Source organism: Triturus cristatus, chromosome 5_2 (assembly GCF_964204655.1).
Source record: "Triturus cristatus chromosome 5_2, aTriCri1.1, whole genome shotgun sequence".
In the NCBI taxonomy this organism is placed as follows: Eukaryota; Metazoa; Chordata; class Amphibia; order Caudata; family Salamandridae; genus Triturus; species Triturus cristatus.
The window spans coordinates 999,244,417-999,261,842 of NC_140588.1; the positions used below are offsets into that span (position 1 = coordinate 999,244,417).

The 17,426-nt window shown below is 41.2% G+C and overlaps 1 protein-coding gene across 3 annotated transcripts in view; it reads right to left on the reverse strand.

Moving 5' to 3' along the window:
• The window catches only part of LOC146829566 (uncharacterized), a 312,339-nt gene that overhangs the window by 50,391 nt on the left and 244,522 nt on the right, over positions 1-17,426 (reverse strand). For 2 of the 3 annotated variants that reach the window (XM_085608270.1, XM_085608268.1), the window contains exons 11-14: positions 12,485-12,514; positions 11,597-11,654; positions 5,791-5,846; positions 1,841-2,048 (exon numbers count right to left, since the gene is read on the reverse strand). In XM_085608270.1, coding sequence (XP_085464396.1) covers positions 1,841-2,048; positions 5,791-5,846; positions 11,597-11,654; positions 12,485-12,514 — 352 coding nt within the window. The remainder of the gene's footprint in view (positions 1-1,840; positions 2,049-5,790; positions 5,847-11,596; positions 11,655-12,484; positions 12,515-17,426) is intronic. The other variant, XM_085608269.1, reaches the window with a different exon arrangement.

Genomic DNA, 17,426 nt, shown 5'->3' on the forward strand with positions numbered 1-17,426 from the left:
CTCCTGTTTCCCTCCTTTCTTTTGCTCCTTTTTCCCCATTAATTTATGTTTTCCTCAACCCCTCATTCCTTAATTTTCCTGATTTTCAATTTGAAGTTATTTATTGATGTTGAGTTAATTCCAAGTGCCCTTTTACAATTAGAAGGATTCAAAGAATAACAAACTAGTCATTTTGAGTGTGTAAACGATCTAAAACACAATGGTTCACTTCATCTTCTCCCAAGACTAGCGAATCTCCTCAGCGGCTTCACGTGTTCGGATCATGTCAGATGCAATTTTAGTAGCCAGTCTGTACCATGTCCAGTTTTAACTTATGAACTACTCTCTCCCTCTTCGTGGATACGCATCCTGCATCAATCGTTGAGCATGATGTTCTGTTATTAAAAGGTGAGCTGCCCTTGTGTGCTCCCCAATGTACAGAAATTCATAACTCGGGTTCGGAAGGAAGGAAAAAGAGACTCAAATGTATTTCTCCCATAAAAGACTGTTCAACAAACCCAGAGGCTTTTGCCATAAATGTGTGAACCCAACCACATCTGAACTGCCTTTCTCATGTTGTTCATTGCATTTAGAAATCATTTTCCTGCACCTACTGCAGTTCCAGGCTACCGTTTAAGAAGACCTCAGACTCTGCACTCACTGTATGTTGGCCGGAGTAATGTGCGCTAAATCTAATACGTAATATGTTAATATTTGTGGACTCTGCTCATTTTTTTTTTTTTTTTTTTTTTTAAATTATTTTTATTGCAGGAATTAGTAAATCTTTACATAATCGGCCAGCATTACATCTCAAGCCGGAGCGTTGAAACCCAACTCTCCGATCCCCTCCGGAAGTTGCTTACACAGCCGTTCAGCCCACAACCCTGGGGTCGGGCGGCGAAAGTCCGTGGGGGCTCAGGAGGTTGTCGAGGTCGGCCCGGAGGATTCGTTGTCCTTCATCTGCTTTTCTAAACAACCCTATAACTCCAAAAACACCCCCCCACCCTTAAAACCCCCCAATCCCAGAAAAACCCTCCCCCCCACCGCCATCAGCGCGCGGCATCAACCGCAACCGGATCTTCTTGGGGACCCATGGGGAAAACAATAAAGCTGAGAAGTGCAACCGTCTACCGGGACTCAGGGCGCGCCGCTACCTCATGTTCGGCATCGCCGGGGGCGCAGTACTCCCTAAGGGCCTGCACGAGCATCTCCCACTCCAGCGCTGTCTCCTCGGCCTTCTTTTGTGGACTCTGCTCATGTGCATCATTGGTCAGTAAGTCATCCTTTGCATCACAGCAGACACTAACCTGCCACTCACACGTATGTGCGTTCATGATATAGAATACAGAGATTGCAAGAAGGTTCAGAGGAATTATAAGAGTTGCATTTGGAACTCTAGCTTTTCAGTTGGTGCCTACAGTCAGGGTCTATTGATATATTTCTTTGTTTATAGCAAGCCCGCCTTTTGTATTCAGATGATGGAGTTTTTTTTGCTTTCATCTGCCGCTGTGAGTTATTTATTTCCCAAGATTTGTACTGAGACTTAGGTTACTAGCAGTTTCCTTAAAGCATGTAGGCAGTACATAAGCAAACATGGTGTGTGCATGAAATTCAATGAATTTCGTTGCAAGTTGTATACATCGTCGGGCAACTGCATGGATCAGTGGCAACAAAACAACCAATTTAATAACTTCTTTTTACAGAGCAGGTCTCATCACAACTATAGCAGAGCAGTTTTCAATCAATTAGCTTATCAGACTCTTGCCTGACACTACAATTTTCCCACTTTCAGAGTAAAGAGAAACCAAATATGATACCATTATTCTGTGGGTGTTGTAACTGCTTGGAAGAAAAGACTCACTTCCTGTTGTGATCATTGCTTGGTGGAGTTCTGGGTGGAGTTCTTGGGCGTTCTCTTTCCCGCTCTCTTTCCCGCTCCCTTTCCCGGTCCCGCCTGGATCCAGTATATTGCCAATTGGTCTCGTTAGAGTTACTTGTTCCCTTATCTGCTGTAGCCACCCATGATGTGTGAGGCGTGGAGACAGAGGGGTAGCTGACGAAACCTCCATCTGCAATCAGAGAAGATAAACATTTACCATTAAGTAGTTTACATCTAACAACCTTAGGTACACACACATGATGTTCAGCAGAGCATCATTTCTACGTTTTATAATCATTACTTTTTGAAGACTTTTATGCTGGCTTACGAGCTTGCCTAGGATGAAAAATAAACTTTCATTAGTGGGTAGGAGCTATCTCATCAGAAATATTTCGCTAGAGAGTAAAAAGTATTGCTGTTATTTTTTTCTCTGGTTTCCCTTCAAAGACATTAATGTTGAGCAGCTGTCTCTTTTCATTGAAATCTCCAAATATCATTACTGCCACTACTAAGATGTGCTTCCATTTTTCTATTAGATTTCAACAAAAAATTTAGTTATGTTATGTGGATTTGTAAGCGCGGCAAATCAACTGCGAGGGTATCCAGGCACGGAGTAGGGTGAGGACCCAAGAAAGGTGGATGGATGGCATGCCAAGTTTTTTCTGGAAAAGCCAGGTCTTAAGTTTCTTTTGGAAGGCCATGATGGAAGGGGCGGTTTTTAGGTGTAGCAGAAGGTCTGCTTTGACTGTGATGTGTGAGAAGGATTGTCCATCGCATCTTGTCTACTTGATGCACGGGTTGCATGCAGCAGCCTAGGAGGCCGACTGAAGGTGCCTGGTGGGTTGGTAGAAGTTGAGGCAGTGGTTAAGGTATGATGGTCTGAATTTGTGGAGGGCTTTGTTGGAATATGTGAGCAGCTTGAATTCACAGTGCAGTGCGTTTAGGAGCGGTGAGATGTGGCGTTTTGTGGGATTTTGAAGAGGAGTCTGGCGCCGGCGTTCTTGGTGGTTTGGAGTCAGCTTAGGACACAGGCGGGGATTCTTGAGTAGATGGTGTTTCCATAGTCGAGTCTGCTTGTGATTAGAGCCTGGGTGACCGTTTGTCTGGTCTCATAGGGATCCATTTAAAGATTTGGCATTGATTGACCAGGATGAGGAAGCATGATGAGGAGACAGCGTTGATTTTATTGATTTATTTGCGAAGTTTTATATAGCGCTGGCTAGACCCGGAGGTACCAGAGCCCTTTACATGAGAAACATTAAGTTACAAATTACATCTGTTACAAGAGCATAGCAAAACACAGGCAAAAAAAAAAACAATGTTGGCTGCTGAGGGAAGGAAACATAACGGGGAGAGGAGGAAAAGCAATGTCCGGCTGGGTAGGTGAGGGCCGAGGGGATGACCCAGAGCCAAACTCCTCTATAGCTGCCTAAACAACTCCACCGGGCAAAGACCATGTTGTTCAGTCTCCACGGTGAGTAAAGTGTTCAAGGTTTCAGTCCAAGGGGTATTGTCATAGATCGATTGGCAGCATCCCTCCCAGTGTTGCTGGGAAGCACCCTCCACTTCACTCTGCGGCTTGCCCTCACCTCATTTAGGCCCTGTGCCACGGCATCCGCCTCGGTCTTCGCGATCATGACCTTTGTTTAGGTGGGGAATTGCAGCAGGGCACTCCTGATTGCGTGAAATAGGAATTAAATAAGGGAGCTCCAGACTCAAACAGTCCGGCCCACCCGGCAGCTGCACACCAGCGCTGACCCAGCCAGACTTGAAGTGGTAGTAGTAGATGTTGAAGATTTTGTTGGATACCTTTTATGTGGGATGGGGGCTGCGGCGGGAAATGGGCCAGTTACGAGCACAATTGTCCTTTCGAACTTGCAGGCCCCTTATGCCAGAAGAAAAAAACTGTTAAAGACTTGCTGTTGGGTTGCTAAGTACTCAGCAGTAAAGCTTCCAGAGATTAGGTCAGGACAGCCATCTTAAGGTCAGGCAGACAGAATGAGTAGGCCCGGGGTTGTAGGACACTCCACTGTTGTCCCATGCCATTCTTTCGGCGTGGGTGAGGCTGTAGCAGGACTAAGTGGGAGTCCCATTGCTAGACTTTTTCACTCTGGTTATCCATCGTGATCTTGGTGTCTAGGATGATCCTGAGGTTCTTGACATGATCAGTAGGGGTGAGCGGGGAGCGCAGTTCAGAGGGCCACCATGAGGCAACCCAGGTGGAGGGGTTGTTTCAGAAAACAGGACTTTGATTTTATCTGAGCTGAGCTGGAGGCAGTTGTTACTCATCCATGTTGCGTCACTGCTCATGAACTTGGCGAAGCTGGTTTTGGCTGCGTGGATCTGTCCATTAGGTAGAGACTGAGCGGAGTGTCATCGGTGTATGAGACAATTCTGATGCTATGCGAACTGAATTTGTCTGCGAAAGATGCCATGCATATATTGAAGCGCGTTGGGCTGAAGGAGGAGTCTTGAGGGACACCGCAGATGAGATTTTTGTGTTCTGAGGTATATGGTTGTAGTATTTAAATAATTCAAAATTGAGGGATATGTGTTCTCTTTTTCAAACATTTTCTTCCCCACTTTTTACACGATGCTGGCCAAGAAGAAATATGCAACTTTTTAACTTTAAAGTCCCGAAATCTGGGTATCAAATCAAAGACTATTATTCCAAAAGCCAGTTGTCTAAATGTATTTTTTCCAATATTGTTATAAAATGCCAGCAAAACTGCTTCAAAGTCTATGTGAACAATATGTGGTTTATAGCAAGGCCAGACTGGCCGTAGCAGGCACCAGGCATGTCACCGGTAGGCCGGAGGGGTGGGGGCTAGTTTTGTGGCCATGGTGGCCGGTTTTGCAGCAGTGCTGCAATATCGGCCCCCTGTAACAGAAGCAGGAGCGATGCTTCTTACTAGCATCCCTCCACTATCCCCCCTCCCAGGGTCGGTTGAGCAGCAATCTGGCAGGGTGGTTGCTGTTCCCAGTCCGACCCTGGTTTAGAGTACAGGAGAACAGATGGAAAACAGTATAAGATGTTGTAGCACCTGTACTATTGAGCATTCTGTACACAGTTTTATAGCCCTGTACTAGGACACTTTTTATAAACAATCTTGAGTCACTTCCTCGCAATGCCATCACCACAGCTTCCTCTGTAGCCATGCTCGCGCTACATAAATACCCATACATGCATATGTAAAGTTTATGACCTAATATAGTACAAAACAGATGTGCAAAAGGAAGAGCTGGATTCAGGAGACAGGAACTATGAGTAAGCAGGGAGAAGTAGTATCTATGGCAACTATGAAAGGAGGGATATTGAGGAAATAAATGAAGAGGAAAACTTAAATCGAAAAAGCAAAGAGAAGAGTCATGTAATCCACCTATCTACCATTTCATCATTCCTTATTAATCACACCCCGCCAAACCTACCCTATTTTTCTATTTTTTTTAATCTTTGGTCAAAGAGGAAGACATTTACTTTGAAAGCCCAGAGGAAAATATTGCTGTGCATTGCCTTGATGTGTTCTTACAGCACCGCAGTGCCAGAGAGACGCAGAAAGACCTAGGATTACTGTCCCTAACTGCCCACTTCCTTCGCACTGAAAATGATAGGATGGTGGCAATATCAAGGCTGTGCATCAATGACCATGGCCTACTCTCCCACCCACTTTTCAGTGACAAGGAGGGTGTTGCTTAACAGCACCACTATCCCACTTCAAATGTGTCGAATGGCCCTTCTAGCCAATATTCAGGTATTAAACCGACCTTTAATGCACCTGACAATGTACTTTCAAATAGGACAGTCTGAGAAAGTGAAACATACACGGGTCAAAGCACTACAGGTTCATACATACATGGCTTCTCAATGGGGAACCTGGACACATTTTCCTAACACACTCATATAGTTGTTGCCAGATTGCATGTTCACTTACCTCCAGAGTTGTATCCAAAAGATGGCGGATGCCTGTTGTTGTATCTGGAAGACTGGCTTCAGAAAATAAATTAAAAAAACATAGTGAGGTACCCACTACTGTATCAAAGGAGAAAAGCAAGTCATTTTATGACTATGAAGCAGCTAGTCTCGTAATCAGAACATCAGTGAATATTCATAGCCAGCACGTTTTCCAAAAATCACGTACGTTTAGGGCTACAAAAATTAATGCTGGCATTTTGCATATGTAGAGTCCAATAAACGAGCATTCTGCACAAGTCTTTGATTTTATATGGTCCCCTGAAGAAGCTCTAGGAATGCAAACTACACAAACATAACTTGAAAGAAAAACAGAACAACACGTGTAAAAGGTGAAAAAAGCATTGGTACATCATTGACTTTATAGACAAGCTACAAAAAATAGTGCGCAACATTAGCAGGTTATAAATCTGAACCATGCAAGGGCAGCACAGAATTTCATCACAGCATGTTCTTTGCATTAACACTTTATTCAACAATATTAATCCTATTCAAGCTATTAATATGCACAAAACAGTTTAAGGGAATACTCACTTTGCAGTTAACACAAGTGATTTCATGGTTCCTGCAAAAGAAGCAGTACTATGCTTCCCAGCAGGAATATATGTCCCTAAATATGGCTGTGATATACGTGTAGTACCCTATTTATTGAAAGGCAAAGCACAAAATGGTGGCGATGGCAAAGGTTTGATCCGCAAACATCATGTACACAATTTGCAACAATTGACAGATTTCCTTATTTTATGGGATACATTCTCCATCTCCCAAGCACTATTTCCTGTAGCAAACCAAGTCAACATTAATATATGTAGCACACCAATGTCATTACAAAATAGGATCTCAATTGACTTCCCAGTCTGGAACCCCTGTAAATGAATTTAAAAATAAAAAAGTAATCTAGCATAATACTCTCAAGTGATGTGACTGGGGCTGGCCAATTGGGAATGCAAGAATCCAGCATTTTGAGCTCCTCTAAAATTCAATAACTGAAATAAATGCAAAGGTCACCAAGTCATGGCTTCATCTTGAACTTTAGAATTCACAAGTAGCTGATTGGGGAGGGACAGAGCAGAAGGGTGCTCTTCTCCCTTTAATTTAGACAGAGTTCATACGTTCAACAAACCACAGACACAAGGAAAAGGATAGACGATAGGGAGTCCCTGGTCTTGATCATATCCTTGATTACTTGCTCTAATCTGTCTGCCCCAGACCTTACTCGAATAGTCGATGCATTTTCTAAAGCCTGCTCAGGGAGACTATTGCATGGACTTATTACTCTTTCCATGAAATAATTATTCTGTTTGAAGGCTACTAGGAACTCGCTGCCACCAGGAAGCGCTTTGCATCCTAAAATCAGATTGTATGCCTTCTGTAGCATGTGGCATTGCAAAGTTCCTTGCTAAAATGTGGATTATTCGAAGGTTTGAGTGCAAGTCGTGTTAGTCTGGCTTCTGTAACTACCATAAAAGAGTCATTTCATGTTTTGTAACAGTCATGTATTGTTATAATCTGTAAACCGATCAAATTATGATAATCTGTGGATTCCTTTTTTAAACACTACCAGATTTTACTCTTCCCAAATATAAATAAATAAATTCTTATTACATTAGCGATGATTTAATTTTAGCATATGTGTACCGTTTAATGATGCTTTACTTCTGTATAATGTTGTATCAATGTATTGCAAGCACTCACACTTTAATGGTCGTAATGACCGAATAAAGTTATAATGAATGAATGATTCTGATATTAATCTTACATTCTACACTGTGACCTGCACATAAAAAGTTGGTTATCTTCTATTATGTTAAAGTGATTCAAAAGTGTCCCCTAAACCCATGGTATTTTCCTTCCATAGACTGTATACTAGTTGACTTATCTCACCCTATAGGAACTATGCTTTAGACTATCCACGGTTTACCAGATCTCACAATCTATGCCATTCTGTCTGTACCTTTCTGTAGATATGTTTATGAGAATTGGATACTAAGCACTGCAAATCATGACCATGCAATCATTCTCTATTTTTAGAGGTAAGAACACAAACTCACACAAGGGAACATCAGAAAGCTTCACATAATGTTTGAAAGTACTAAAAAGGAATAGACAAGCAAAATAAAACAAGATGGAAAAAGAATATAGCCGCAAACTGGGAAAAGAGAGAGACTTTGTCTCAACTGGCTAGCACTATTAGAGAATTGTCTTCATACAGATGGGAATTTAGCCAGTCATGTTGCGAGGGATTCAAACTCGGTCTCTAAAATACCTTAAAATAAGACATAAATCCAAGACTACCAGCAGTGAAGACCTGATAAGCTATACCCTAGGATGGTTTTGCAGAGTAGCCTAAACAATGCAATGAATTGAAGAGGAAAGCCCTTTACACAAAAGGGACTGAACACATATGTACAGCACAGGAACCTATGGAGAACTGTTGGGTGCAATCCTGCAGGAACGAAGCGATTTACTGCAAAATAGTCCAAACCACCTCTAGCCCCCTCCTATGCCAGTCAGACCTCACTGAACCCATCCATTCCTCCTCCACTATTCTAAATAGTCAGGGTGGGCATAACTCGTGTATTTACGTGTAGTGTAAGCATGCTGAATTACCTAAGAATTGAGCTAAATTATGCAGAATTAAGTGAGAAGAGTAATTCTGCATTTAGCACTATTTCTTAGCGCACAAATGCCCCCTTGCATCTGAAATAAATGCAAGGATGCATTTAGCTCTAAGAAAAGCAGCTAAATGCAACAGAACACGAATAGTGAGAGGGGAGAGGATGTAAGCCACATCCTCTCCCCAACAGTCTGTTAATGACTGGTGATTCATAAACCATAGAAACTGTACCATTTGAGTGGCTTGCACCACCTCACTATAAGAAATGTATCCTTTGAGTGATTAGCCTCATCGGGACACTCCTAAATCGAGATTTTTCAATTGTCAGTGACCTTGCTACCTCCCTTCATCACTCTTGTCTTCCTCTGTTTGCTGCTCCGCAGTCAGAGGCCACTCCAGTTTCCTGCGCACTCATTAACACTTCAAGCTTTCCCCTATGAGCCTCTCAAACACCCTAGCAAGTCACTTCCCCAACCTAATCACACCTGTACATCTCGGTATTTAATAGATACTAAAGGAAAATCCATCAGTGAAGTCTTTCCATGTAGCCTGAGCATTTGATCTTCATGCAATTCAACCAGTGACTAGCAGAACTCCCTAGTACCCCAACACATGTTTTCGCTATATTTGAAACACTGATCGGCAAGCAGGATATTGGCCCCCCAGCTGCCCTTCACACTGCCCACACCACCTTGGACCACCTTGGATAAATCTATCTCCTCCAGGTCAGACATTCTCATCCTCCCATGAACAATCACCATTTTAGTCCATGCCCCTTTTCCAGCTTCACATTGTTGGGATATATGATCTCATCTCCACATTTGAGGACCACATTCTGATGGTAGCCCAGCCATCATACGCCTATGAGCATTAGTAATTTAAATATAAACCTAAATTAACATCAACAATCCAACACTTTCAATTAACTTGTATGCCACCAGTCACTAGCCAACATTCACATGCTTCATGCTCACGGTCACCAAAGTGTCTATGTTATTCAACCACTCTTTCAATCTAAAAACACCTCTCCAACCAACTACTCCTTAATCCATTCTAGTGCAAATACCTTCACAATTCATACCCCCAACAGAACCTATCTCCAGATGTAAAATCCCTCTTCAACATACTGACTCCATACCCCCACCACACCTTAGTCAACCAATTTAAAGGCACCCTAATGTCTACTTCAAACACCACTATTACACATGCTACCCACCCTGAAACACAACAGCAATCCATTTCCCCAACGCACAAAATCACACACATTTAAACATGTGGTGCAACCCCACACCCAATTACACCTTGACACATTCAGGAGGACTGTCACATGCCAACCCCTTGACAATTTACAGTGCTCTCTTAATCATATCTCATCTCTCAAACTCCACCCATAAATTGTCTGCTTCCCAAACATATCAGACAACTTCATTTTTAATGACTTTTCATCCAAACGTTTGTAAATCAGAAAAATACTCTGCATCCTTTAAAAGCCCATTCTCCAATCTCTAACCGCATTGCCTCCTCATTACCACCTGCCGGTATTCACTCCTTCACTGTGACCTTTTCTGTGGAACTGATCCCTAATCTTCTCATTGCTAACACCTACTGCACTTCCTTCAGCTTCTTCTTGTTACTATTCATTGCTTATCACCCAGCCTTCAGCGCCAGGACATCTTAATTGGTATTTGTCACGCTTTGCGGACCCCTAATCAATCAATCCTTCCTTCGGCTGATCTCCTGACAAACGTTCTTTCTTGGGAATCAACTCAAACCGATTTAAATCCATAGTTTCATTCTGCTAAAAACCTGACTGCTAATTCCTCATCCCATTCCAACTATTAGTATCTCAACTTAATTTAGGATATAAAATCCACGATTTGTAGTGTTACTGAAATCTAGATTTTGGTAATTCTACTCACCTGACACTGCTCTCATCCAAGTGTCAAACTTCCTTATCTCAACTGACCTAACGGAAGTGGAAAAACAATTCACGACGCTAGGATACACATCAGTTAAACGGGAGATTGCGAGAGGGTGGGGGAGTGGGTAACTGCACCACGGGTCCGCACATGGGTAAAATAGCTAGACAGATGCATGCTGGCAGAAACAGAGGATTTTGTAGCAAGGGGGTGCCCTAAAAAAATGGGACCGTAAGTGGTCAAAATGGAATAATTATCGAGGGGAGTCTGTAGTATCCCCAATGGTGGAATTGGGAATGCATAAACAAACAGAAAGTGCAGTTTGTATATAACGTGTGATCGTGTTTACTGATTCTCTAGATACGGAAGTTGTGTAAGCCAGAAAAGTGTCGTCCGTCTTAAGTGTATAATGATGATGTTAACCAATAAACACATTTAAATAAAAAAAAAAAACTTCCTTATCTCTGTCCACCAAACCCACCTGTGCTCGGTCCTCATTCTCTTATAGCCACATTCAGTGATCAAAATAGTTGTAATCGTCATTAGAAGACGAACTCTCAACTGCAAAGGTGTTACAGATAACACCCTAGACTGATTATCCTCTTACTGTTTGTTCTCTTTCCTAGTGAATATTGCTCTCAACGTTGACCCCTGTTAAATCTCTCCACCACCTCCTTTGGTTTTCATATAATCTATCCAGTGATATGACCTATATTTTCCCTTTTACCTTCCTTCATGTCCATGACCAAATATACATTTAACAACTGTTAAATACCCATGTGACATTGAATGCCTCTTACTTCTCCAATGCCGAACTGACTTCTAGAATCACTTTGTAAGACTTATGTTCTTTTATGTTGCAATCCCAAAGGCTAACATTGATTTGTAATGCTTTTTGCAATGTATCAATTTCTCAAGAAATACAAATATCAAAACCCTGCCTCTTTGCTGCCAGTAATGCTTCTCTTTATGCATTATTACTTTGCTCTAGACCCATCTTGAGGGCTTGTGGATGACAGAGCAAAGATACAGCTGGCAATGTGAATAGAGTTGCATTGCATTTCATACTAAAAGGAACATTCATTTTACAGCTAATTATTTTACAGTCATAACAATTCATGAGCACGTGAAAAATGTGGCTTTTCCAAGGTTGTTCAACAAAAAGCTACATGCAAAATTACAATATATCATAATTTCCATGGCTATCTGCAGATTTTTCTGGTTTTTTTTACCTATCCAGTGTTGGAATGAGAAGCGTCGGAGGAGGAGCTAGAGGAGGCGGGTACATGCCTAAAAAAAAAAAAAAGGAAACAAGTTAAAAAAAACTTCAAACTCTCCCTATTAGCTACACATTGCAGAGTCAATATCAGGTAACTGGTTTAAAGGTCTTTAACTAGCTCCTTCCCCCTTGCTCCTTTTTCTGAGTTTTACAAGACCCTTCACATCTTTCCATTACAATATCTCTTCATTAGTTGCACCCTTTAAGGTCAAAACCTACAGACAATCTTAGGCTAACATAAGAAAAGGACTTATTGTAAGGGCACTCCGTGAAATGTTAGGAAAGACAATTTTTCACATCACAGGAGGCTTTCTTCATAAGCATAGTGTAATGCTTAGAATCTGGCTGCACTACACACACAATCCAAACTGTGCTCTTAAAAATGTTTCAAAGCAAAGCCAGGTCTTTTCATATTTTTAATTCTTCCGAGCCCTGAATGTACAAGCAATAACAGACAAACTCCGATAGCTTATTTTATTTTACCTATCTGCCAAAGGACAAGATACTTCTTTTAGGACACTGTAGCTAGTGGGAGGATGACAACCTCTGGGTAAGTCAAACACATACAAGTTCTGAGGGTGACTGGAAGTCAGGGGCTCCAACACTTGACGCATTAGAAAACACAGAGACAGCAATTTTTGATGTGAGCCATGGTTTAGAAGGAGCAAATCAGAGGATGCGGGTGAACAGTTGTTAGTCGGCTTGGTTGAAGGGGGTAGCACTTTGGTGAGTGGGGGTAGGAACAGTTGGGTGTCAGCAGCTGTTGTTTGAAGAGGGAGGTCATGAGTCCTTATAAGTTCTACACTACATAACACAATGCTCATACTTGTTAAAGGCTTACCTCGCATGGGACTGGGGGGTGGTGGTAAACCTAAGGAAAAATACAAGGAAACTACTAAGGAAAATAAATGTGTGGATCACATTGTATACATGAAGTCACACTCCGGAGTACAATATCGAAAAATACAACACAGAGTGGCTAGTGCATTCTCAGAGACCACTGCTTTTACGTTTTAGAAAGCCACTGTCCTCCTGGTACACAACCTCAATAACTTGTGTAAGATATCCAAGTGACAAAAAAAATCGAAGGCTGTATGTCAAGGACCAAAATGACAACAAAGTGCGTATATATATCTATACAGGTAAGCAGACGTTCAGTATACTAAATGCCACTTCTATGAACCTTGGCAACATGCACATCTACAAGATACAGATATGTGGTGTTAAAAATAACACATCTATACATACTTACTGCTCCATATGTTGGTCCTCTATATTTATGCTATGATATTTTGCTAGGTTGCAATTTTCAGCATCATATTGTAGCATACAACCATTCCGTCCAATGTAAGGCCAGGCAAGTGGAAATGGAAAATTGTAATCAAACAATTTACCTGACCTAAAATCAAAGACTTGCATATTTTCTCTTCTCCAAATACCCAGAGTGTACCTGAGAGAACAGGTCAGGTTAACACTGTGGTTTTATCTACATAGGTGCATAACTACACTTGTTGTAAGCCTCATTCTAAGATATTTTACCATTTACCTTCTACAAAATGATACACTTGTGTTTCTTTTCCCCCCACTCACAAAAACAGACAAATGTGATAAAGAATGGAATAACTCTGTAAACAAAATATGTCTAACATCAGACAAATGGTCGGGAATGTAAGTATTGTAATTATTTATTAATTTATTACACAGACTGATGCAAGAAAAAGTTCATTAAGTGATGTCCCTTTTCGATCTTCTTTCAGAGAGTTATCTGAATGGATTTTCTCTACATGATGGCATGCATAAAAACATTTCCTAATTTATATTAAAAAATGTTAAGAAACAAGCCATGATTTTCATTAATCTCTAATACACAGACCTTCCCACCATTATAACCATTTATAGCGCATTGTTGTTGTACTCTTGCCTAAGTCCACCTAACATCATCTGAAGCGTACATCTTTGCCCACTCATTGACTGCAAGATGCGGAAACAACTATTACTGGAAACAACTTTTCTGATAATGTTATAATTAAAAATAATTGGCAGAGCCAGTAGAGTGCTTGAAAGTCCGTCTGCTTGTTAATATTCTTCCCTTGAATATCTTCTACACAGTACACTGAGCTCCTCTTGGTTGAAGTCTCAATTTGGCTGCCTGCTTCGCCACGTGAGACAAGCTGATAAAATGTGAAATGGGTGTAAAACCCTTATTCAAATACTGGGTAGGCAGCGCTAAAAGACCAGAATGAATGAATGAAAACTTTAAAAAATCCTTATGGTCGCACAGAGGCATCATGACAGTAGATATGCTCGCCATCTAACCGGTGACTCAAAAGAAAAGATGAGTCGTCAGTGCTTTTCTGAACAAGTGGCTGTTTTCCATCTGGCGAAGGAGAAGAGGGAGAAAATTCCATAGTGTGGGTGCAGTTATAGAGTACCTTTGTCATCCCAAATTAGCGCTTTTAAAAAGTGGAACAACCAGTCTTGGCAAAGAAATGATGCTAGTGATCGTTTAGGCAAATATCTGGGCTGCAACATCTGCAGAAAGGCAGGACTATACTAAGAGAAAATATGACTAAAAAAGCATAGTATGTTGGATCGAATTTGCCTTAAGGTTGCAAGCCAGTGCACTAACATCTAATTGCAGATTGCAAGGGGTTTAAAACATAGTTGTTCAGCTCATTCATAGTCTATAGGATTTGTTCCGGAGAGCTAGATAACAAGCGTTACCTTAATTTAGTCTGGAAGTTGTACCACTGACCATAAAAGCTATCAAATAAGCAGGAATAAAAAAAAGGAGTTTCTTAAAAATTTTGTTTTGAAAGAAAGAGGAAGAAATCAGTGCCCTTATTTGCAAAGACAGACTAAGGTATTTATCAAACCACAGCTTTCTAATCTCCTCAACTAATGTGGGTGTGTATCTCGGAATTGAAAGCAACAGTGCAAAAGGCCATGGAGAATTATGGACTTACAACAGTATTTTGAATCATCACGTATCAGAAAATTGCCAAGCGTCCATTGTAGGAAGACCTGGATGCACTCATGCTATTATTATTTCTTTGAATTCAGTGAAAGGTATGTTAAGTCTCAAAACAAGCAGTTAGCACCGGAGAGGACTCTAAATAATATCTGTATGACATTAGCAAAAGGCCGATGGTAAATGTTAAGTAAAATGAGAGAGATTTGGATCGCTAAAGGGGAAGAATTAGAGACTGATTTCTTCCTGAAAGGAAGGAGGCAAACCTGATCGAATAATCCCATGTTGACCCACCTCCTCAGTCCACTAGACCAAGACTGAATCAAACGCAGCTGACGTCAAACAGAATGAAACGGGTGCAGAATTCCCTCATCAAAATCCAGTCTAAGGTCCATTCAAGACAATGACTGGGGCAGTCTCTGTCTCCAATACAGCTAAAGCCTAAGAGAGAATGATGTTCAAAATATCTAGAAACTCAGAAATGCAGAAACCTTTTCCAGTCAGCTGCTGCCATAAGAAGGGTTATTGCCAGTAATTGGCTTCAACCACATGATCTAGATTAGGCTAGTTCAATAAGGGTTGGACCTCACCCTCTTTCCACTCCTAAGGGGTAGTGTGAGGGGCAAAACAAGCATTGAGAATTGAAGCAAGAGCAGGAATAGCAACAGGAGACATGGACTACTTAAGAGCCTTGAATGGCTAAACACAGACAGGACAGGAAAGCCTGATTTCAATGAGGAGAGTTATGTGGAGGCCTCTTTTTTACAAAATCTGAGGAATGGTACTTGTGATAGTAATATATGGGAGAGAGGAAGTTAAATAAATTTTCCGCAATTGGATGAGGAATTCAAATACTGGGAAATCCCATCGCATTTGTTCCCGATTTGTTTATGAAAAAGCATGGCTAGATTATAACATTGAGATTGAGAGAGTGGGTCACTTTTATGCTATTGAGGAAAATTATACTAATTTAGACAGAGCTCTCAAAGATTTAGGGGTGTGCGCAATGGAATCACTAGAAAAGGCAGTATTCGCCAAACTGAGCCATTGCTGATAAATCCTTAGTTGGAAGCGAAAGGCCACACGTTTTGATAAAGTAAGAGTGGCAGCATGTCCATGTCCCTGGAGAACCCTAAAACACAAATTTCTTAATTCAGCTGTAATCTAGTGATTTGTGTTTTTTTCAAGAAGATGTACTGTTTCTCCAGGGATGAAGAAGCTGGTTAAAGGTTTGTTAAAAAGAAGTGAAAAAGCTACTGTACAATTTGGAAGGTTCAGAAAAGGACCTTAGCGAGTCCCACAGAAAACTTAAATCCAGCACAAGCCCGGTCAGAATCAAGTTTGTACTATGCATGCTAATATACAAGTAATCTCAACAAAGGAGGGGTGAGAGGGGCCAGGCTTTATGCTAAACATAATTAGCCAGGGGCTAGTCTAAGTAAGAGGAAAAGTATCAGAAGTCTTCAATAGTGAGGCCTTCAATATGTGTGAAGCATCTTAAATCCTGGAAAAGGCAGAGAGCCGACATTGCTCCCAAAAGGTTACTAGCTAGACCACCTTGGGGCACATTCGCCCAATTGTTAAAATACCAAAGAACAATTACTGTATTTCCTGTAATGGTTATAGCCCGTACCAGCTCAACAGGCTATCTAACCAGGCCCTCGGAGTAGGCAGTGACCAATTCATAAGAACAAAGTAGAGGGTGAGACTAAGAGATGTTATACATTCGGCTACAAGAACTTAATCTACAGTATTATTTTCAAGCCCGTGAAATGAAACCATAAATGAGATTTGAATACTAAGGCAACATCCCTCCTTTCCTATAGATTCTATTGCAGGAAGGAATTGTTATATCCTGCAAGTATGATGACTGTAATATCAGTCCTAGAGTCTCAGGACACTATGACCCCATAAGTAAGACAACATGAAAACCATCAGTAATTAGGGAAAAATATCCCATTTGCGTTTTTAGCCAAGAAGTGAATTTTCGCATGAGCAGTGGCTAAAAAGAGGTTGTTAGAGCAGCTTGAGATAAGTGTTAACGGAGTTTCAATGGCATCCAGCATCACACATTTTTTGTTAGTTGATCGGTCATTTTTAAATAATGGTTATTCTAAGGGACTACAGCTTGCAAGCGAAGGAAAAGCATAACATAGCAAATAAGGTGCATTATACATATTTGCCCTACTACTGCAGGGTGGTTAGAAAACACTACATTACAACAGGGGGGGCTATGATGGAAATGAATACCCAAGGACTGGAGTGGGTGGACAGGTCTAGTGCAAGAAGATATAGAAACCTATTCTGCTCCAGATGAGGTAGGAGGAACAAATACAAATAAATAACAGAGGTTCCAAAAACTTCCTGGGACATAATTCTAATCTAGAATCATTCACACACAGAAAATGTTAATATGAATATTTGGACCTTATTAACACTTTAGACATTAATGTTATATGACTTTCTATTCTCTTCCTTTCCTATTGGTTACTTGGTATGTCCTTGCTTTTGGAAATACTTGCACGTTATTTGGTCGCCATGTTAATGTTTATGCTCTAATGCCGTAGCCAACAGTTCCTCTATTAAGTCCCCATAATTATTTGACTTATAAGGCTTTTTACTTATTTATACCCAACATGGCAGCTGTGGTCTACCGCCAGAGCCCCCCATACTTCGTCAGGTTTGATACATAGGGCCTCTTTGAGATTTCACCCACGGACTACTTCCAATATGGCGCAGATGTCTCAGAGGTACACAGAGGTCTATGCCTCCGCAGACTTTGACTTCAATCCGGAAGTTAACACTATTTAAA